The sequence below is a fragment of the Coffea arabica genome, chromosome 10e (assembly GCF_036785885.1).
Source record: "Coffea arabica cultivar ET-39 chromosome 10e, Coffea Arabica ET-39 HiFi, whole genome shotgun sequence".
NCBI lineage: Eukaryota > Viridiplantae > Streptophyta > Magnoliopsida > Gentianales > Rubiaceae > Coffea > Coffea arabica.
The window spans coordinates 13294352-13317213 of NC_092328.1; the positions used below are offsets into that span (position 1 = coordinate 13294352).

Genomic DNA, 22862 nt, shown 5'->3' on the forward strand with positions numbered 1-22862 from the left:
AATATATTTTAGACTTTCCGAATCTAATCTTTGTCAATTTTTCATATACATTGTAATCTTTGTTCACACTTCCGATCTGTTTGTTAATTTGTAGTCCAGTCAAATTTATGGAGCTATATTAGTAAGTAGTTATTTAAATTTCTATAATTGCAACAATATCAATTAAACTACAAAAGAATAAAGTAAAATTCTGTATAATTTAATGCCCAAGAAAGTGAGCATCCTGACAACCTTCTTGGTTCTTGCCATGACATTCAATTTCTGGGGCATTCCAAGACCTTTTGTATAACCTTCTTCATGATCATAACCTTCTTCGTTCTAACTCTTTGTATATTTGTAGTTCCCATTAGAGGGAGTACTCTGTTTTTAGATTTTTCAAAACGCAGGAAAAAAAGAAAAAAGGAAAAAGGAAAAAAGGAAAAAGCAAATTTGTTTTTCATTTAGTTAGGGGTTTTAAAGCACTGATGCAGTAGTAGGGTAGTCAACTTTTTTCTTATAGTCGCGTCTCTGAACTGCTTCTTTTTAGTGGTAGTTTTCATACCTAGAATGTGAGAGAACTGAGTAGATCACCCTTGTTCGGTAGAGCTAACCCTTGGCCATCACTTGGTGGTGATCTGGTCAGTGATATTTCTTCTCTAGTAACCTAGCTGGAGCCCTATGGCTGAGGAGATAGCGGGGATCCTGAAAAAATTTGTGCTATCAACAAAGGAGTTGGGAGGTACAGAAATTGATCTGGGAGATGTAGGACCAAGTGTTAAGGAATGTGAAGAAAGTCTGGTGGGGAAGATAAAAAGAGAAAAAATCATAAATTTCGTGGGAGTTAAAAATTTTGTTACCCTAGCATGGGGATACCCCTAAAGGCTTGAGGGTGGTGGAGGTAGGAGTCAATACTTTCCAGTTCTTCATTCCCAGTGAAAAGGATAGAGATAGGATCTCTAATGAAGGGCTTTGGATCATTGACAGTCAAATGCTAGTGGTTTGGCCATGGTTTGTAGGGTTCGAAGAGGAAACGACTGACTTCAACATTGCTCCATTATGGATACAAGTCTGGAAGCTCCCAGTACACTGGATTTCAAAGGAAGTGGGGAGGAAAATAGCCTTAGTGTTCCAGGAAACAAAGGAGGTTATCATACCTCAAGGGGGAGGTAAGGAGGGAAGGCACATCAAGGTGTTGGTAATGGCAGATATATCACAACCCCTAATGAGAGGTACCACGGTCAAAATGGATGGAAATGTGAAATGGGTAAGCTTTAGGTATGAACGGTGCCCAGACTTCTGCTACACCTGTGGCAAGATAGGACATGGTGAAAGGAATTGTACAGCCAGCATACAAGTGGAGAGAGGTCATCTGGATAATCAATTTGGGCCATGGCTTAGAGCTGGTGGGGGGAAGTTGTCACCTCAAAAAGAGAGGGGAGGTAGACAGCCAGTCAACATATCTCCCAACAAACAGCGTTGGGGATTTAAAGATGGGAATTTGGTTCCAATGACAGGAGGAGGAAAACTGATGGAAAAAAAGCAACTTGATACCAATGATCAAGGGCAAAAGGAGAATGGAACTAATGAGACTGGTATACAAGGAGGAAGCAATCTAGCAAGTAAAGAAAAAGAAAAAGAAAAGGTCCCAGGAATGGAAGAGAGTAAAAATGTTAGGGAAGGGAGAGAAGAACAGGCAAAGGAAGCTGGTGAAGGGACGTCTCCTATAGGACATTTGAATATTGTGTTGGAGAGACCTGTGGAACAACTTTTGAAGGAACCAGAAACTGAGAGTATGCAGGTAGAGGAACAAGTGGAGGTTCTGGAGGAGGCAAGCAATCAGAAAACTATCAGAAGGACTAGGAAACAGTTAAAGACTCCAGTTGTGAGGAAAAAACCTGTGAAAGATATACAAAACCTCTTGAAGAACAAAGAAAATACAGGGAAGAGGAAATTTTAGTTAGTAGATGAAGATATGGTGGACGTTGATGTGGTTGAGGTAGTTGGAAAAAAGGGGAAGATGGAGATAGGCCAAGAAAGCTGTGTAAACCATGGAAAGGGGGAGGTGACTAGCCCAACATGGTCACCAATGGATAAATGAAAGTCATGGTGTGGAATTGTCAAGGTGCTGGGAGCCCCTTGACAATTTCCCAGTTGAGGGAGACTTGCAACCTCCTCTCCCCAAACATGGTTTTCTTGTGTGAAACCAAAAACATAAAACACTTCATGGGAAAACCACAAAAACAGTTGAGGTTTGAGGAAAGTGTGGTGGTGGAATCAATGAATAAATCAGGAGGGATGACAGTAATGTGGAATAACGAGGTGAAGGTTTTAGATGTTTTCACCACTGCTTTTACTATGGAAGTTCACATTATGGACACTAAGACTAACGTGGACTGGTGGTTCATAGGAATTTATGCTAGTACTGATGATCAGATTAGGAGGAATCAATGGAGAGTGATAGAGAGAAGGAAAGAGCTATGGGGACAAAGGTGGCTGATTTTAGGAGACTTTAATGATATCACTTCCAATGAGGAGAAATGGGGGGGGGCAGAAGAAGGGAGGAATGCTCTTTCAAGGATTTTAGACACTTCATTAATCAAAATGGACTCATAGATTTGGGATTTGAAGGCAACCCCTGGACATGGAGTAATCATTGGACTCAAGAAGGGGAAATTAAACAAAGGCTTGATCGAGCTCTAGGGAGCAGTGCTTGGAGCCAATAGTTTGATAGAGTTAGTGTTAAACACATTGAAAATTTTGGCTCAGATCATAGCATGATCTTACTGGATTCCAACCCTCTAAGAGAAAGTTGGAAAAAAAGGTTCTTATTTGATAGGAGATGGCTGAAAAAGGAGGGTCTGGAACATGTGATTAAGCAGGCATGGGAAGAGGATCAAATAGGCTCAAGACTGTATAAAGTACATAGGAAAATTGCGACATGCAGAATAGCAATCCTCAAGTGGAGAAACAACTTTCAAGGAAATGCTAGGAAGAACATTGAAAAGGTGAAGAAGCAATTGGAGGAATAAAAAACAGTGATTGCCACAAAGAGGAGAAACAAGATGCTTAAAATGCAATTGAAGGAGGCTTATGATAAAGAAGAGACTTTCTGGATCCAGAAATCTAGAGTTCAATGGCTCAAGGAGGGGGATAGGAATACCCATTTCTTCCACTCTAGTGTGAAGGGTAGAAGGAAAAGAAATAAGATTAACAGGTTACAAAGAGAGGATCAGTCCTGGACAAACACAGAAGAGGAGATAGGAGAAGAAGTAGTGAAGCATTATAAAGACCTCTTCAGTAGTAAAGGGGTTGATCATACAGATATGGTCCTAGAGGGAATATCACAGACCATCACTGACCAAATGAACATAGGACTTATCACACCTGTTTGGGAGATAGAAATTAAAGAAGCTTTATTCTCCATGAACCCAACAAAATCTCTTGGCCCGGATGGCATGACACCAATCTTCTTTCAAAAATTTTGGCACATCCTCAAAACAGACATTATTCAGGCCATCAAAAGTTTTTTCCACTCTGGCCATATGCTGAAAGCAGTTAACCATACCATCATATCCCTGATACCTAAGGTAGAAAACCCCATTGAAATCAAGCAGTTCAGGCCTATAAGCCTTTGTAATGTTCTGTATAAAATCATTTCCAAAATTCTTGCAAACAGATTGAAAAAAGTGTTGGATAACTGCACCAGTAAAAACCAGGCAGCCTTTGTGCCTGGAAGACAAATTTTGGACAATGTTACAGTTTCTCATGAGTACTTGCACTACCTTAAAAACAAAAGGCAGGGATCTCAAGGCTTTATGGCTTTAAAGTTAGACATGTCAAAGGCCTACGACAGGGTGGAGGGGAACTACTTGAAGACAATGATGACCAAAATGGGATTCAGTGAGATATGGATCAACTGGATTATGGAATGCATCACAACAGTTACTTTCTCTTTCAACATAAATGGGGAATCAAAAGGATATGTAACACCTTCAAGGGGAATTAGGTAAGGTGATCCTCTATCACCTTACCTTTTCTTATTAGTATCAGAAGGTTTCTCCAATTTGCTAACTCAAGCAGAGAGCAACCATAAGCTGACGGGAATGAAGATAAATAGAAATGGACCATCAATCAATCACCTTTTCTTTGTAGATGACTCTCTGATTTTTTTGCAAAGCTGAAAATGCTCAAGCTGAAGAGGTGATGAAGATATTGGAAACGTATGAACAAGGCTCAAGACAAATGATAAACATGGAAAAGTCATCATTCTTCTTTAGCAAGAATGTGGATCAGGAGGAACAAAAGGAAATTTGCAGCAGATTAGGAAATATAAAGGTGGTACATCAAGGGAAGTATTTGGGGCTGCCCATGGTCATCACCAGAACCAAGGACCAGATTTTTGGTTTTGTCAGAGACAAATGTCAGAAAACAGTCTCTAACTGGTGCAACAAGAAGCTCTCCCAAGCAGGAAAAGAGGTTTTATTGAAAGCTATAACCAATGCCAACCTACGCAATATCAAGTGAAGCTATGCAAAGATATACATGCTCTAATGGTAAGGTTCTGGTAGGGAGAGGATAATGGAAAAAGGAAAGTGCATTGGTGTTCATGGAAAAAAATGGCAACTGGAAAGCACAATGGTGGCTTAGGATTTAAAGACTTACAAGGCTTTAATAAAGTCTTGCTGGGCAAACAAATCTGGAGGCTCCTCACCTGCCCAAACCTGCTGATGAGCAAGGTGATGAAAGCCAAGTATTATCAGAAGGAGTCACCTTTAAGCTGTGAAGTAAAAGACAACTCCTCCTAGATATGGAAAATCATGACGGGAGCAAGAGAGGAGGTAAGGAGAGGAGCAAGGAAGAAAATAGGGAATGGCAAGGGTATCGGAATTTGGGAGGATGCTTGGATTCAGGATGGCAAAGAAGGCAAAGTAGAGTCCCCAAAACCCCCAGGTTGCAAGATTTTCCAACTTTAGATGGAACTCACCTCTAATTTTCAGGACCTTTAATGCAAGAGAAGCGGGACAGATACTCAAAATCCCTGTAAGCCTAACTGGTAGACCTGACTGCTATTTTTGGAGCCATAGCGAGAATGGACAATACACAGTTTGCTCAGCATATGAAGCAATAACAAGAGAGAAAAAGCAGCTGGAAGCAAACAGAAGAGTTAAGAGAGAGACAAGCTGGGAAGGAGGAAGTGGAAGAGTCTGGAAACAGCTATGGAAGATGAAGATCAAGCACAAACAAAAGCTGTTTGTTTGGAAAAGCCTGAACCAAGCCTTGCTAAGTAAGGAAGCAATACATAAACGAATAGGCAAAGGTGACGTAATCTGCAAGCTATGTGGGGAAAATAGTGAAATAGTGGAACACATATTCTTTCATTGCAAACAAGCACAAATGATATGGCGGATGGCACCCCTCCAGTGGGATGGACTTATGGAGCACACTGTTGATTTCAGGAGAAGGTGGAGTATGTTAATGGAAGTGCAGACGCGAAAGGATGGAAGGGAACACATAGCCTTAACAGTGAAAATACTTTGGCAGATCTGGAAAGCCAGGAATGAAGCTGAATTCGAAGAGAACGATAGACATCCAATGGAAGTCATCAGGAAAGCAATCAAGGACTGGGAGGAGTATCACCAATCACAACAGATCGAACATCAGATGAGCATCTCAGAAACAGAAATAGCACAAGATGAGGAAGAAAGGGTGGGGGAGGATGATAACCTACTGAACATTAGTGTTGAGGTGGGACAACATGTAGAAGGGCAAAATATGGGAATTGGAGTTACAGCAGAAAACAACTTGTGCCAGAAATGTGCAGCTTGGATACTGAAGGAGAGAAGCACTGGATCAGTAGTGCTGGACAATTTTTTGGCCATCAAACTGGCACTCTGTAAGCTAAAGGAGAAAGGGTGGCAGTATATCAAGATCCAAACGCCATGCACTCAGGTCCTAAATATGATAAGGTATCAAGCTTCTAGCAACCTAAGGCTGGCAACTCACTTGGAGGATATAAAAGATCTTTGCTCAATGTTTAGGAATTGCTCATTTGATAGCTTGCCTGTTGAAATGAATAGACTCAGTGGAAAACTGAGTAGATTAGCTATGCATATACTTTGATGAGGAACTTAAAGCTCCTCAGTAGATTAGTCCACTTTTGTAAAGTCTAAGTTTGAGCCTTTGCTCATACAATGTAGTGTTACTTCCTTATTATAAGAAATAAATTTCTATCATTTCTGAAAAAAAAATTAAAGACATCTGTGACAACTGTTTGGGTTGATTCTAGTGTATCCAAACATTACTTGCAATTGCATGAAATTTGTGAGCACGAAACTTCTGCTAATGCCTCTCGTGGCAGGAGTGGGGTTTGTTGCCTTTGAGGGACCTAAGCTTTACTGTAAATTTGTTCTGCAGCAGTCAATTCCATTCGACTGGTGGCCAAGTCTTATCACTAAACCAAATTCAATGCAAGTGCCACCTTGATCTGTCTATCAGCCCAATATGTGTGTTCATAAAATACACGTAGTAAATAGAAAATCAGACCAATCAATTGTATTTTGCAGCGGCCGTGGATTGGATTCTTTTCACACTGCTAAACAGCGGGCATGTTATGGAGTAATATTTTTGACTCTGGCTACACCGTTTGGATTAGCTATTTTTAGGGATATTTTTGAAAAATTTTACTGTAGCAGAGTTTTTAGAGTATATTTTGGGATATTTTTAGAAAATATTTTGGAATATTTAAGAGTAGTAGAGTTTTTAAAATATATTTTGGGATATTTTTTGAATATTAAAAAAATTTAGACTACTTTTTAGAGTACTTTTTAAAAATTTTTATAGTATTTGAAAAACTAATTTTTTAAAAACTAGTGGATCCAAACAGATTATCCAAGGAGGGCATAACCATCAAGAGTGGAAAACCGTTAATGTATGAAATTGGGTTTTAGATTTGGTACAACTAAATATCTGCTATAAGTACACCAATTTATTCACTATTACTGATAAGTGCTCATTTTGCATATTTCTACTGTATTTATTGCTAAGATTTTTGGTGCTTTTTTAATTATTTTCAGAGCTGAGTAGGTTTCTAGTAAAGTTTGTATTTTGTAGTTAAATGAGAAAAATTGCATTTCTATGGATTAAAGCTATGAAAACTTTTTTTTATAGGTTTTAATGATTAAATCATCAAATGGAGTGAATTGAAAAGATATTTGAATGATTTTTTATTTGAAATGATTTCAGATCAACATAAAGTGCAAAAGATTTAAAATGTGAAATGCAATTATGAAGAATAGAAGTAAAGATTGGCCGTTCTGATACGTTTTAGTTTTTCGACTATAACATGAGGTACAAGTATCAATTGAAATTATTCTTGAACCATTTTAAATCTAAGACACAAAATACAATTCTTATGAAGGTATCGAAATTCAGTTCATACATTTTCAAAATCGAAAAGCCAAAATACAGTCATGCATTTATGTTGCCAAAAATATGAAATAGAGTTCTGACCAGTGGAGTATATTTGGGACATTTTTCAGCCTCTAGAGCTCCAAATGACATGATTCTTAATGCATTAGAAAGCTAGTTCAAAGGGTTACAATTTTCATATTTAGTGCAAGAGCTATTTCAGCTTCCATTATTGACAAATTTGCAGTCCAAATTGATGCAAAAGCAAAGCAAAATTAAGGATTGATTAAAAAGTGCAAAACCAGCAATTGTATGGATACGCGACACGGATACTTGATAAGGCATAATTTATAGTATATTTATTTGTATAAGTTGCTAGTTAATCATGATTTTGGAGTTTTATTTTGAATAGAACTACTTGTTGTTGTTCATATATTGTTTAATAAATGGGGAGCTCAATTGGAGAGAAAATGGACCAATTTTAGCAAGGAGAATCGAGTAAAGGAGCAATAAAAGGAATCAGAATGAAAAGCAAACAACGGCTGCCTAGATACAAAGGATCCGTGGGTGGATCCCATGTCTAGAGGTGTCAAAATGGATGACTTGGGCGGGTTTGGGTTGGGTAAAATGGGTAATGGGTATAAGTGAGTCAACCCATTTATACTCATTTAATTAGATGGGTATAAATGAGTAAGTCAAAAAATGAATTGGGTAACCCAATTACCCATTTATAACCCATTTATTTTAATTTTTTGTAAACTCATTTAAATTCATTTTTGCAAACTAAATTATCAATTTATACCACTCTTTGCACCAATCATTAGTTTTAAATATTTACTTATAATGTTCAATAAGCCTAATTATCAATTTTTTTCCTATCTGTACTCTATGTCGCAAAATTACATACTATTTAATAATTGAATAATAAGAATATAAAATTTTAAATTAAGTACTATACAAATTAACATAAAAACTTAATCCAAAAATTTTGAACCTCTAATATTTTTTTTATGTGTAAATTTAAAATTTCATTTTGGAAATGTAGGAAAAGAGGCTAAAACTTATTATAAATTGATAATGCTAAAAAATGAGTAAGTTAACAAATTAAGAGAAAATAAAATGATAAAATAAAACCAACAAATAACAATAATAATGAAATAAAAGTAGTTAACATCATAACAAAATGAAAAATCTGAAGAAAAAAAATGGGCGGGGAAAGAGAGGAGATTTGGGGGAAAACAATTCTAAATGGGTTAATTAGGTTTGATGGGTTATCCAATAATACCCATTTAAATAAATGGGTATTATTGGGTAACCCATTTATTGATAGGGCATTATTTGTTGGTAATTTTATTAGTAATTTCCTTTTCTTTCCCTGCCAAATATTGTGTTAATTGCGGATATCTACTTATATTTGATATGTGGAATTAATTTCAGGAATGAAGCAGAAGATTACCAAAAGGGGGATAATTTCTGGAGAAAAGGAAGGCTTCTAAGAAAACTCCACAAACTTGGCCCACGGAAGGGAGAAAACATGGAGTAGGCCTGGCCCACAGAGATTGAAGCCTTAGTCATTCTTTTGGCTTTAGAAGAAGAAAAACACGTACGGAGGCTGGCTGCTTGTAATCTCTTTTTGTTTCCTAATTGTGGTGGGACCGCAGACTAGATAGCTTTAGTCAACTTCCTTTTGTTTCTCTATAAGTAGAGAACGTACAGAAGCAAGAGACGGCGACCAGTTTTAGCTTTTAGTTCAGTTTTTAGTTTTCTTTCTTTTCTCTCTGACTGGCCTCTGACACACGTCAGGTGTTTGACAATATTCCCCAACGGGAAAACATCTTTTATTCCTTGCTTTCTAGTAAAAAGGCGATGTCGTTGCAATCATTTAATTCGTGTGGTGATTTAATTATACGGCGTGACTAAACCTTCAATCTAGTCAATGGTCAACTCGACGGCGCAGTCCCGAAATTCTGTGAGATCTAATTAGTTTTCACGCGTTCCTCAATTTATTAATATTTGCATTCTGTCTGCTTGAATTCTCATGGGATTTATTTATTAATTGGATGTCAAGTGCCCGATGTTCCATGTGATTTATTAATCTCGTGCCAATTTAGTCAATTAAATCCGTAATTGTTTGATTGATTAATATTAGTGGCAACTGATGTGTTTACATATCAGGGGAGCGTGCAATCTAATTTAAATAACCCTCGTAGCGTGTTATTGATTAGGGTTAGGTTTTTCTAATTGTTGATGCAATTGGGAAATTAATTCCTATGGTCGTATCTAGGAGTATTTTCTAATTAGGGGTAATCAACGGTCGTACCTTGGTTATCAATAAATTAAGGAAAAATTGGTCGTCAGACTTCGTCAACGACTATAACTAGCCTATTAATACATTAAGTGAACCTCTCTTGCATCAATGATCGGATAATTGGACTGTGCTTGAGTAGTTGTATCCTTGGCTAGAATTTATATATTCTTGATTTAATTCCTTTTCATATTCATGCTAGTTAATTATTTGTTCCAATGAATTATTTAATTGTTTTTAGTTTAACTCCGATAAAATCCCCCTTATTCCAATTGGAATTTTAAAAGAAACAAATATCCCCAATCCCTGTGGATTCGACCCTACTTATCACTGTCTACAGAAGTTATATTTTGTTTGAGCAGGTATTTATTATTGCACAAGTTCGGCACCTGTCAATTTTGGCGCCGTTGCCGGGGACTGGCGTTAATTATTTGTTCCTTTTTAAATCTAATTTGTTTTTGCTTTCTTTCTTTCTTTCTTTCTGGTATTTTTCTAGTTTATGCCTCGTTCTTCTCGTACAGGCGAACTAATTTTCGATCTTGAAGTAGAGAAGACTGCGCGCCGAACTAGGAAAGAGACCAGACAGCTCAGAGAGGAGCAATCCAGTGTGGCATCTCAAAGACTAGATCCAGAGGCTGAGTTGACAGATTTACGTGGCGAAAATTCGAGTGATTCGTACCAAGAGAACGTCGCCATGGCAAACACACAAACATTAAGGGAGTTGGCTGCTACAAACTTGACCCAACAACCTCTTTGCATAACTTTTCCTCGCCTTAGTGAGAATGCAGCTTTTGAATTAAAAGCTGGTCTAATACATTTGTTGCCTACTTTTCATGGTCTGCCAGGAGAGGAACTCCACAAACACATGCAGGAATTTAATATGATGTGTTCGAGTATGAAGCCTTCGGGAGTAACTGATGAATAAATTAAGTTAAGGGCCTTCCCTTTTTCTCTCAAGGATTCGGCAAAGGACTGGTTATACTGTCTACCTGCAGGCATCATCACCACGTGGCCGGAGATGAAGAAAAATTTTTTTGAGAAATATTTCCCTGCATCCAGAGCTGCTAGTTTGCGAAAGGAAATATGTGGCATCAAACAATTTCACGGGGAATCTTTGTATGAATATTGGGAGAGGTTCACCAAGCTACGCACCCGATGCCTTCATCACCAGATAAGCGATCAACTGCTAATCCAGTACTTCTACGAGGGGCTCCTGATGAACGATAGAAATATCATTGATGCAGCAAGTGGAGGTGCACTGGTGAATAAGACTACCCAAGAGGCTTGGGAACTAATCGAGCGAATGGCAGAGAACTGCCAACAGTTTGGTACGAGAGAGGATGTTGCTACAAGAAAGGTCAATGAGATAAGTTCATCTTCCATTCAACAGCAGTTATCTGAATTAACCTCATTTGTTCGACAGATAGCGGTAGGAAATGTACAGCAGGTCAAAGTGTGTGGAATTTATACGAACATTGGTCATACCACTGACTCGTGCCCACAGTTACAAGAGGAGGGAACTGAGCAAGCAAACATGGCTGATAACATGCCCATGCCACGTAGACAGTATGATCCCTATTCCAACTCATACAATCCCGGTTGGAGGGATCATCCAAATCTGAGCTATGGGGGAAATAGGCAACAAAATTTCATCCCCAATAAATAGCAGGGCTTCCAGCAACAATATCAAATAAGGAATCAATCCTCCTCTGCCTCGGGTATGTCCCTAGAAGACATGGTTAAAACCATAACCTCTAATACTATGAAATTTCAGCAGGACACTGAGGCCAGCAGTCAAGAGATGAAGGCACGTATGCAAAACTTGAAAAATCAGATGAGTCAATTGGCCTCAATTGTCAACCGACTGGACTCCCAGGGAAAGGGAAAACTTCCATCCCAACCTGAGGTGAATCCCAAGAATGTAAGTGCAATGACCCTCAGGAGTGGGAAAGAGGTTGAAGGACTAGCACCAGTGGCTCCGAAGGACAAGAATGAGGACCGCATTGAGAAGGAGCTTGAGGAAGAAGGAACGCCCGGCACAAATAAAGAGGTAATACGTACCCCAGTGGTTCCAGTTAAGCCTAACCCACCACCTTTTCCTAACAGGTTGGAAAGGTCTAAAAAGCAAGACAAGAAAAAGGAAATTCTGGAGATGTTTAGAAATGTGGAGATAAATATCCCCTTACTTGACGCAATTAAGCAAGTACCCCGATATGCCAAATTTTTGGAGGACCTATGCATCAATAGGAAGAAATTGAGGGGAGATGAAAGGATAATTGTGGGAGAGAACGTATCCGCAGTGCTTCAAAGAAAACTTCCGCTCAAGTGTGGAGACCCAGGTATGTTCACTATCCCTTGTAAAATAGGGAACACTAGCATTAGGAATGCCATGTTAGATCTAGGAGCCTCTATAAATGTGATACCCAAGGCTATTTATGCTTCTCTAAATTTGGGTCCCTTAAAGGAAGCTGACATTATAATTCAATTGGCTGATAGGACTAATGCTTATCCCGATGGGGTGATAGAAGATGTGTTAGTGCAAGTGAACAATTTAGTGTTCTCCGCTGATTTCTATATTCTTGATATGGGTGATGAACGTTCTCCAAATCCATCACCAATTTTGTTGGGGAGGCCCTTCTTGAGCACGGCTCGTACAAAAATTGATGTTAGTGAGGGCACCCTAACGATGAAATTTGATGGAGAAATAGTCAATTTTAGTATATTTGAGGCCATGAAATACCCGTGTCATTCCAATGCTATTTTTGCTGTGAGTGTAATTGATCCTTTGGTGCAAGAAGTATTTGAGATCAATGGCAGGGATGAATTGGAGATAGCAATCACCAAACATTTGGATCTGGAAGCAACCTGTGAAATGGAGTTAGGTGTTAGTTTGCAAAGAATGGTTGGAGCCTTGCATTCACTAGGCCAAAATTCTCTAAGGTATGATGTCGCTCCTATATTCGTGCCTGAACCACACCTAAAGCTATTACTTTTTATCGTGTAGGCACCTGAAGTGGAGTTAAAACCTCTGCCCGAGCACTTAAAGTATGCCTATCAAGGTGAAAAGGAGACGTTACCAGTGATAATCTCATCCAAATTATCACCCAGGGAGGAGGATAAGCTGCTACGGGTTTTAAGGGAGAATAAGGAAGCTATAGGTTGGACAATTGCGGACATAAAGGGTATAAACCCGTCCGTGTGCATGCATCGAATTCGCCTGGAAGAGGATGCTAGGCCGATAAGACAACCACAAAGGAGATTGAACCCCATCATGATGGAAGTGGTCAAGAAAGAGGTAATCAAGGTTCTGGACTAAGGAATTATTTTTTCTATCTCAGATAGCCCATAGGTGAGTTCAGTCCAAGTGGTGCCAAAGAAAGCAGGGGTAACTGTGGAAGAAAATCATGAAAGGGACCTCGTTCCAGTTCGAAAGCCTACGGGTTGGCGCCAGTGCATCGATTACCGCAAATTGAACGCGGTGACCAAGAAGGATCATTTTCCTCTTCCATTCATCGATCAAATGGTTGAAAGGTTAGTTTGTCGTGCCTATTATTGTTTTTTAGATGGTTTCTCTAGTTATTTTCAGATAGCAATTGCACCAGAGGATCAAGAGAAAACAACTTTCACTTGCCCCTTTGGCACTTTTGCCTACCGAAGGATGCCATTTGGATTGTGCAATGCCCCTGCAACATTCCAGAGGTGCATGATTAGCATTTTTTCTGAGTATGTGAAGAGGATAATTGAGGTATTCATGGATGACTTCAGTGTCTATGGCGATAGTTTTGACGATTGCTTAGACAACCTGACATTAATTTTAAAAAGATGCATTGAGACTAACCTAGTGCTCAATTGGAAAACATGTCACTTCATGGTTGAGCACGGGATAGTTCTAGGACATGTAGTGTCGTCTAGAGGAATTGATGTTGATAAAGCTAAAATAGATGTGATATCTGCTTTACCTTACCCCGTAACTGTACGGGAAGTTCGTTCTTTTCTAGGACATGCAGGTTTCTATCGCAGATTTATCAAGAATTTCTCAAAGATCGGGGCACCACTTTTCAGGCTTTTGCAAAAGGATGTCAGTTTTGAATTCAACGAGGAGTGCAAAGAAGCGTTCGAGAAGTTGAAAAAACTACTCACTTCTTCACCTGTCATCCAACCCCCTGATTGGAATCTCCCATTCGAAGTTATGTGTGATGCCAGCGACCACTCCGTGGGAGCAGTTTTGGGACAGAGGGTGGAGAAAGTGGCACACGCAATATATTACGCCTCTAGAGCTTTAAATGGCGCCCAACTCAATTACTCCACTACGGAGAAAGAACTCTTAGCTGTTGTTTTTGCTTTAGAAAAGTTTAGACCTTATTTGCTAGGTGCTAAAGTAATAGTGTATTCTGACCATGCAGCTTTGAGGTATCTGCTGACCAAGAAGGACGCTAAACCCCGTTTGATAAGATGGATATTGCTCCTGCAGGAATTTGACTTGGAAATCAAAGATAAAAAAGGAGCAGAGAATCTAGTAGCTGACCACCTAAGTCGAATACTGGTAGCGGAGGAGGAATTACCATTAAGGGAGTCTTTTCCTGAAGAACATTTACTTTCTATTAATTCATCCCCTCCTTGGTTTGCAGATATTGTGAATTATTTGGTTACTGACAAATTGCCCGCAGGTTGGCCGAAGGCGAAAAGGGACAAACTAAAAAGCGATGCAAAGTACTATGTCTGGGATGATCCCTATCTTTGGAAACAAGGTACTGACCAAATAATGAGGCGATGTGTAAGTAAAAGTGAATTCCAATCTATATTGACTTTTTGTCACTCTTTTGCATGTGGGGGTCATTTTGGACCTAAACGGACTGCGAGGAAAGTGTTGGAAAGTGGATTTTATTGGCCTATCTTATTTAAGGATGCCTACTTGTTTTGTGAGACATGTGATAAATGTCAGAGGGTAGGCAATTTATCCCGAAGGGATCAACTGCCACAGGTGCCCATGCTTTTCATTGAGATTTTTGATACTTGGGGTATAAATTTCATGGGTCCCTTTCCTAATTCTAGTAGATTTTTATACATTTTACTAGCAGTGGATTATGTCTCTAAGTGGGTGGAAGCAAAAGCCACCCGCACTAATGAGTCTAAAGTGGTAGCAGGTTTCATAAAGTCTAACATTTTCGTACGATTTGGAATGCCACGGGCAGTTGTGAGTGATAGGGGGACGCATTTTTGCAACAAGACAATTGCTGCTTTGTTCAGGAAATATGGTGTACTTCATAAGGTTTCCACTTCCTACCATCCACAGACCAATGTCCAGGCTGAAGTCTCGAATAGGGAAATAAAGTCTATTTTGGAAAAGATGGTCCGCCCTGATAGGAAGGACTGGAGTTCAAGGTTGGAAGATGCTTTCTGGGCATACAGGACCGCTTACAAGACACCTATAGGGATGTCTCCCTATAGGTTGGTATTTGGTAAGTCTTGTCATCTTCCAGTGGAGTTCGAGTATAAAGCATTTTGGGCGGTTAAGCAATGCAATATGGATATCGAGGAGGGCGGAATTCAAAGGAAGTTACAGTTACAGGAGTTGGAAAAGATTCGCAATGAAACCTATGAGAATGCGGTAATTTATAAGGAGAAAAATAAGATTTTTCATGACCAACGGATCTCTAGGAAGACATTCGTTTGTGGGCAAAAAGTTCTACTATATCACTCCAAATTGAAGTTATTTCCAGGTAAATTACGTTCTCGTTGGATTGGCCCTTTTGTTGTGACTAATGTCTTTCATTATGGTGCAGTAGAGATCCAAAGTTTGAAAACTGAGAAAAAATTTGTAGTGAATGGTCACCGTCTCAATCCATATTATGAAGGTTTTCCAATTGAGCGGGTGGAGATGATGCACTTAGAGGACTCGATTTGCTTAGTTTAAGCAAAGTTTTGGACAACGTCTAGCCAAAGACGTTAAAGAAAGGCGCTTTTGGGAGGCAACCCAATTGTTAATTTTGTTGTTTTAGTACTTAATTATTTAATTATGTCGTTTCTCACGTGGGTACTAGTCAATCTTGATGTTTTCTAACTCTGATCAGGATAGGTAATCTTGGCGTGCCCACGCGAGGAGGGCACGCGTTAAGCGTTTTATTCCAAGTCCCATGGTCAGTGGACGTTTGTAAAACATGGCGTGCCCGCACCGTGTTGGTAAATTCTCGACATCTCGCGACGCCGGCAGAAAATAGAATCTTGGCGTGCCCACGCGAAGAGGGCACGCGTTAAAGTGCGTAAGGTGACTCTCAAAGTCAGTGGATGTTTTCTAATCTTGGCGTGTCCACACCATGTTTGACGACTCAAAAGCTAAGAAAAAATTTTTTTTAAACATTTCACATTGAGAAAATTCAAAAATTCAAAAAAAAAAAAACTTTTTTTTCCTTTTTTCTTCAAAAATTCAAATTTTGAAAATTTAAATCCAGAAAAAAATTGGAAAAAAAAACCCCCAGAACCATTTTATTTTCTTTTATTTTTTTCTTTTTCTCTTTTCTTTTTCTTTTTTCTGCTTTCTTTCTTTCTTTTCTTTCTTTCTTTCTCTCTTCTTCCTCTTCTTCCCCGCTTCCTTCTTCTTCTTTTCTTTTTCTCTCTTTGGCTGAAATCCCTCGCCGCCGCCTGTCGCTTGGAGCCCATGGACCTCCACCTCCAACAGCCGAGCGCCGCGGCTTCGCCATTGCCGCACGCCCAGCTCCACCGCTAGCCCTCTTGCCGCTCGTCCGCCTCACCAGCCTCTCTCCACTTCACCCACAGCCTACGGCCGTGCCTGCCTCCCTACTGCGCGCCTCCTGGCCGCCGTCGCGTGCCACGAGCTCCATCACGCGCGACCACCACCAGCTCTCCTCCAGCTTCGTCCGTGACTAGAGCCACCGTCGCGCGCTGCTCGCGCGCACGAAGCTTCGCCCACCGCCTCTTCGCCAGCTCGCCACATCTCCGCGAGCAACTCCAAGCGCGCCGCTGCCTCCTGAGCTCACGCCACCACCAGTTCGCCCAAGCTCCGCCAACCGCCGCCATCTCCCTCTGCTCTCTCTCCACTTCGTCACCATCTCACGGCCAACAGCTCCTCCGCTGCTCCACTGCTCCACCACCCATGACCATCTGCTTGGTGTCTCTGGTATGAAGCGGAGGTATTTGTTTTTCCCAATTTATTGGCCCAACTTTCTAAGGTAAATTACTTATATTTGGAGTACTATTTCTGGAATAGATTTCTAGATTGAATTGGGCACAGACTTTGGGCTCTATGTTGAATTTTGGTTTTTGGGCCCCTGCTAAATTATTTTGCTGAATTCTTGATGCCCTATGACTGTTGATTTAAGTAGCTAAAGTATTCGTGCCTCTGCTGAATTGTAGTTGGCAGAGTTGTGCATTTATTTGTTCAATTCAGCAACTATAATACTTAATGCATTGATTGCTGATTTCATGGCCATAGTTACTATCCCAACTCATTTGTTTGGGACTTCTTTTAGCCCTTGAGATTGATATTTTCTAGACCCTCTGATAGCTATTTTATTCGGAAGTTATCGGGGGTTGACTTTGGGGGTTTGCTGTTTTTGTTGGGCGTTTGTTGCGATTTTGAGTTGGGCATTTAGTTGCTATTTCTGTGCACCATCGGTTGCGATTTCTAAGAGGTTCTTGTGGCTGATTTAATTTTGCTCTGATTCCATTTTTGGTGTGCACCATTGACTATTGGGTTTTTGTGCTTAAAGTGTTGCTCCTGCTAGATCTCCGAACTGTTGCTGGAGTTACCATTTTCTTGGGTCAATTGCAGATTTTGGCAGGTTGAATTGGGGAATTGACTGTCCAATTGGAGGCAGCTGTTACCATTTTGGGTCCAATTGTGTCTAATCCATATAATTGGTGTCAAATTGTGGTTAAATTACTGCGATTGCTGGTTAAATTAGGGGGCGCCCGTGACGCTTATATTTGCTTATTGGGGCGCCTGTGATGCTTCTATTTGCTTATTGACATTGGTTGCATGTTCTAAGCGGTTCTCGTGACTGATTGCTTGTTGCTCTGATTTACTTTTGTTGTTCACCAGTGGTACTGGTTGTGTTGGGATTCTGTGACTGATCTGTTCTCGTACTATTGAAGTCATTTTGGGCGTTGTTGGGGTGCATACATTTGGTCTTCATTTGTCAATTGTTGGGGGCAGTTTTTGGTATCAATTGAGTCCATTTCTCACGTTTTGAGTCAATTCCGCATTATTAGTCAATTGGACGGCTACGGTGTCTTTCCCTTTGTGTATTGCTGATCAGTTGGGTCTACTTGACCTGTTTGGGTTTTTTTTTCTAGCTCTTGAATTTCTGTATTGTGCTTTCTATTGTTTTGGTTTGCCTGTTGGTCACCATGGTGAGGCCTCGATCTTCTTCTAAGTCTAGGACACCTAGGCAATCACAGCCTCCACCACCCCAACCCACTATTCCCGCCTCTGACCCCTTGCACGAACCTTCCTCTTCTGGGAGGAGAGCTCGCCTTGGGAGACAGAGGGGCGTCCATATCTCTGACCCTGCACATTTTGGGGGAAATCTGCACTTCACTAGGGCCGCCGACAAGCAGCGATATGCTGTTTGTTGTGAGCGGCAGATCACTCCCTGCCGATATCTGGACGCCGCCACCTTGGGCTTTCTAGATATTAGCGTCCCCTTCCACCATTTGATCAATGGCATTGGGTGGCGCCCATATTCCCGTATTGTTGACCTCCCGGCCTTTGTTGAGTTGGTTAGGGAGTTTTATGCCACTTTTAAGTTCACTATTACTACCGGTTATACTGTGTCTACCTCCGATGTCATTCGCTTTCGATTGATGGGTCAGGAGTTCCACCAGTCGATTACTGATTTTAATTTAGCTTTTGGCTTTATTGATCCGGCCTATGCCGCCTCTCGGGAGTATGCCGAGAGTGCCTGCGACTACATAGAGCCTTTCTTCTCTCATTATCGAAGTATGTGGGAGGCGTTGTCCGTCGACCCTGCCCCTTATGATCCTCGCCAGTCCAAGAGCTCTTATATCAAGGACCCGGCTTCTTGCTACATCCAGCATTTCTTAGCGTATAGTTTCTCGGGTAGGCGAGATAGCTCGGGTATATTGTCCAAACCAGAGTTCTTTTTCATATGGTGCATGCATAATAATATTAAGGTTAACTTGGGGTGCTGGCTCGCTTCTCAATTTAAGTCTGTTTTGACAAAAAAGAAGCGCCCCTTGATTCTTGGGTCGTATATCACCCATTTGGCTGTTAACTTGCAGTTGCTTGATCTCTCTAACCATGATTTACATGTTGCTTGTCAAATGGAGGCCTTGGACATCCCGTGCTTGGACCGAATGGGTTTGGTACGGGAGGGTGACAACGGGTGGGAGATTGTCCCCCCGGGACCGATTAGACCTCCTCCTCGTTCATCATTTGCCAGAGCCTCCACGGTGGGCGGTGACCCCGGTCCTTCTTCTTCCGCTCCCCCCCTCCCGTCCCAACGGCCGAGGAATGGCACCATCTCCGAAACACGGTCGAGAGGCTTGAGACGCGGCAGAAACACATTGACGTTAACGTGCACAATATGGCGCAGAATCTGGCGGCATTTATGCAGCAAGCCGGGTTCCCTCCTCAGTTTCCGCCTAACCCTCCCATGTTTTGACGACTCTAGGGAAGTACCGTTGCCCTTCTCTCTATTTTGTGGTTGGTTTCTTTTCACATTGAGGGCAATGTGTCCATTAGGTGTGGGGGGTCAGTTTAGGTGCTAGATATTTTCAGTTTTCAATTTTTGGGGTATTTTTCCCATGCTCTTAGTTCAAATATTTTCTGTTTAGGGGTTGTTCCTTTATTCCTTTTGGGTGTTGGCAGCTCTCTCTTGATGAATATGTCGGCAGCTCTCTCTTTTATTGTTAGTTGTAGTTTATACTATGAGTCGAGTTTCGGTGGCAAGTAAGAGCATGCTGTTTTGGTAAATATCTTGAGTTTAACGACTTGGTGCAACTTATGGCTAACTTGCTTAGGCAATGTAAATATTTTGCTGGCATTGTTGTGTGGATTGGTCTCCTGTTGACTTTAGTTCTCCATATTTAGGACATGACGCAGGCTATGATCTTTAATTACTTGGTATTTTGGTGTTTTATGGTGAATAACGTATGGCTATACTCCGCTAGTGTCGCCACCCAGTAACCGGGAGTCTTCACCACACGTGTCGACCCTCGCGTCAAAAAATGACGATATCTATGAGTAAGTAGTCCTGGAGCTGTGAAAAGTTGAGTAATTGGGCTCTTTCATTTACAAATGTCGGAGTTCACGTCAAAAGACTTGAATAGCTTGGGACTAAGCATTATTCGTGCATTCGACAGATGTGAAAAAAAATAATAATAATCAAAAAGGGGGGGAATCAAATGTGGAAAATATGTTGGTCTATGATCATGTTGGCCCGCCGATCCTTAGTTCTCAATGTTGAGATTTTGGTTGCCAGTTGACTTAATTGCTGATTGTGCTGGTAATATTTGAATTTCCTAGGCGAGTTAGCCATGAATTAGACGGGTCTATGAACTTAGGAGCTAACCGGGAGGGATATGACTTGACATTTAGCCACTAGATCTTGATTTTGGGTATAAGCACAGCCAGCAATGATAATGTGAAAGCTAGCCGTTGTTGAGTTAAGTTGTCCCCATGCTTGAGGGCAAGCATGATTCAGGTGTGGGGGGAATTGATAGGGCATTATTTGTTGGTAATTTTATTAGTAATTTCCTTTTCTTTCCCTGCCAAATATTGTGTTAATGCGGATATCTACTTATATTTGATATGTGGAATTAATTTCAGGAATGAAGCAGAAGATTACCAAAAGGGGGATAATTTCTGGAGAAAAGGAAGACTTCTAAGAAAACTCCACAAACTTGGCCCACGGAAGGGAGAAAAGATGGAGTAGGCCTGGCCCACGGAGATTGAAGCCTTAGTCATTCTTTTGGCTTTAGAAGAAGAAAAACACGTACGGAGGCTGGCTGCTTGTAATCTTTTTTTGTTTCCTAATTGTGGTGGGACCGCAGACTAGATAGCTTTAGTCAACTTCCTTTTGTTTCTCTATAAGTAGAGAATGTACAGAAGCAAGAGACGGCGGCCAGTTTTAGCTTTTAGTTCAGTTTTTAGTTTTCTTTCTTTTCTCTCTGACTGGCCTCTGACACACGCCAGGTGTTTGACAATATTCCCCAACGGGGAAACATCTTTTATTCCTTGCTTTCTAGTAAAAAGGCGATGCCATTGCAATCATTTAATTCGTGTGGTGATTTAATTATGCGGCGTGGCTAAACCTTCAATCTAGTCAAGGGTCAACTTGACGGCGCAGTCGCGAAATTCTGTGAGATCTAATTAGTTTTCACGCGTTCCTCAATTTATTAATATTTGCATGCTGTCTGCTTGAATTCTCATGGGATTTAGTTATTAATTGGATGTCAAGGGCCCGATGTTCCATGTGATTTATTAATCTCGTGCCAATTTAGTCAATTAAATCCGTAATTGTTTGATTGATTAATATTAGTGGCAACTGATGTGTTTACACATCAGGGGAGCGTGCAATCTAATTTAAATAACCCTCGTAGCGTGTTATTGATTAGGGTTAGGTTTTTCTAGTTGTTGATGCAATTGGAAAATTAATTCCTATGGTCGTACCTTGGTTATCAATAAATTAAGGAAAAATTGGTCGTTAGACTTCGTCAACGACTATAACTAGCCTATTAATACATTAAGTGAATCTCTCTTGCATCAATGATCGGATAATTGGATTGTGCCTGAGTAGTTGTATCCTTGGCTAGAATTTATATATTCTTGATTTAATTCCTTTTCATATTCGTGCTAGTTAATTATTTGTTCCAGTGAATTATTTAATTGTTTTTAGTTTAACTCCGATAAAATCCCCCTTATTCCAATTGGAATTTTAAAAGAAACAAATATCCCCAGTCCCTGTGGATTCGACCCTGCTTATCACTGTCTACAGAAGTTATATTTTGTTTGAGCAGGTATTTATTATTGCACAGGTTCGGCACCTGTCATTTATACCCATATGCAAAAACTTAAGATACCCATACCCATCTATTCATGGGCGGGTATGGGTAAATTTAATTAAATGAGTTGATTTGTCACCTATACCCATGTCTAGCACCGGACATTGAAAAGGACTTCACACCTACTTCCTAGGATTTTGATAGTTTGTGAGCATCGAAACAAGTTAGGGGATGGGCTTCGAGTCGGACTTCATCGGGAAATGCACTCAAACTCGATTTTTAGCAACTTTTTAAGACCTATTCCTACCATATTTGGGATACAATTTTGAGAGACTACAAATAGGAGTATTCTAGGTCATTTTTTTGTTAGAAAACACTAAACTAAACTTTAGTTTATCCTTTTTACATATGTTTCTTGAGAGATCAAGAAGAAGAGATGGAAGAATCAAGGAGCAACCAATACGGGGATTGAAGCCGGACAAACTGAGAAGTTTTCTTTACTTTATTCTCCAATATTATTGTTGTTTCTTGAATTCTTGATTTTAATTATGAATATGTTGAATTAATTCCATTCTAGGGTTAGGGTTTTGTGAAAGAGATTTAATTATTTCTCTTGTTTAAATTCTTAAATTTTATCTTGATTTATTTATCTTGATTTAATTACATATTTGTGATTGGTCACTATAAACATGCTCTTAGGGTTTGTATTGATCTGAGAAGGAATATACAACTGTGCGTTATATAGGTAAACATACTTGACCTAATTACAAGAGTAGATTAGAATGTACATGACATAATGATATCACCTAGAATCTTAGAGGTTTTAACTAAATACTTATAATTTTGAGAGAGACATGAGATTTAATTAGGCACAATTTAGATGTATCGAGAAATAATTTAAAGTAACTTTATGTGGTACATTCTTAACATGTTAAGAAATTAAGTGGATAATTAATTGTAACACTAGAACAAAATCTGAAATCCAAGTCTTTCCCAATTATTTTCTCACCTTTTTTTATTAGATTTGATTATCTATTTTCTTAGTTAATTAGTTAAAAATAATTCCATTGAATTTTATTATTTTTCTATAATAATTAAAGTAAAGAAAATTAACTCGTTCCTATAGGTTTGACCCCCTCCCCTGGGGGTGGTGTTTTCTTAAATTAATAGCATATCTATTAATAAA

At 40.0% G+C, this 22862-nt stretch overlaps 2 protein-coding genes across 2 annotated transcripts; both read left to right on the forward strand.

Annotated features, from left to right (window-relative positions):
- The first annotated feature begins 4230 nt into the window (after positions 1-4230).
- On the forward strand, positions 4231-4784 carry LOC140015115 (uncharacterized). Its single transcript, XM_072067002.1, has 2 exons — positions 4231-4455; positions 4548-4784. The coding sequence occupies exons 1-2, from the start codon at positions 4231-4233 to the stop codon at positions 4782-4784; spliced, it is 462 nt and encodes a 153-aa protein (XP_071923103.1).
- A 2-nt stretch (positions 4785-4786) lies between these two features.
- LOC113711300 (uncharacterized) lies at positions 4787-6099 on the forward strand. Its single transcript, XM_027234462.2, has 2 exons — positions 4787-4929; positions 5064-6099. The coding sequence occupies exons 1-2, from the start codon at positions 4787-4789 to the stop codon at positions 6097-6099; spliced, it is 1179 nt and encodes a 392-aa protein (XP_027090263.2).
- The last annotated feature ends 16763 nt before the right edge of the window (positions 6100-22862 follow it).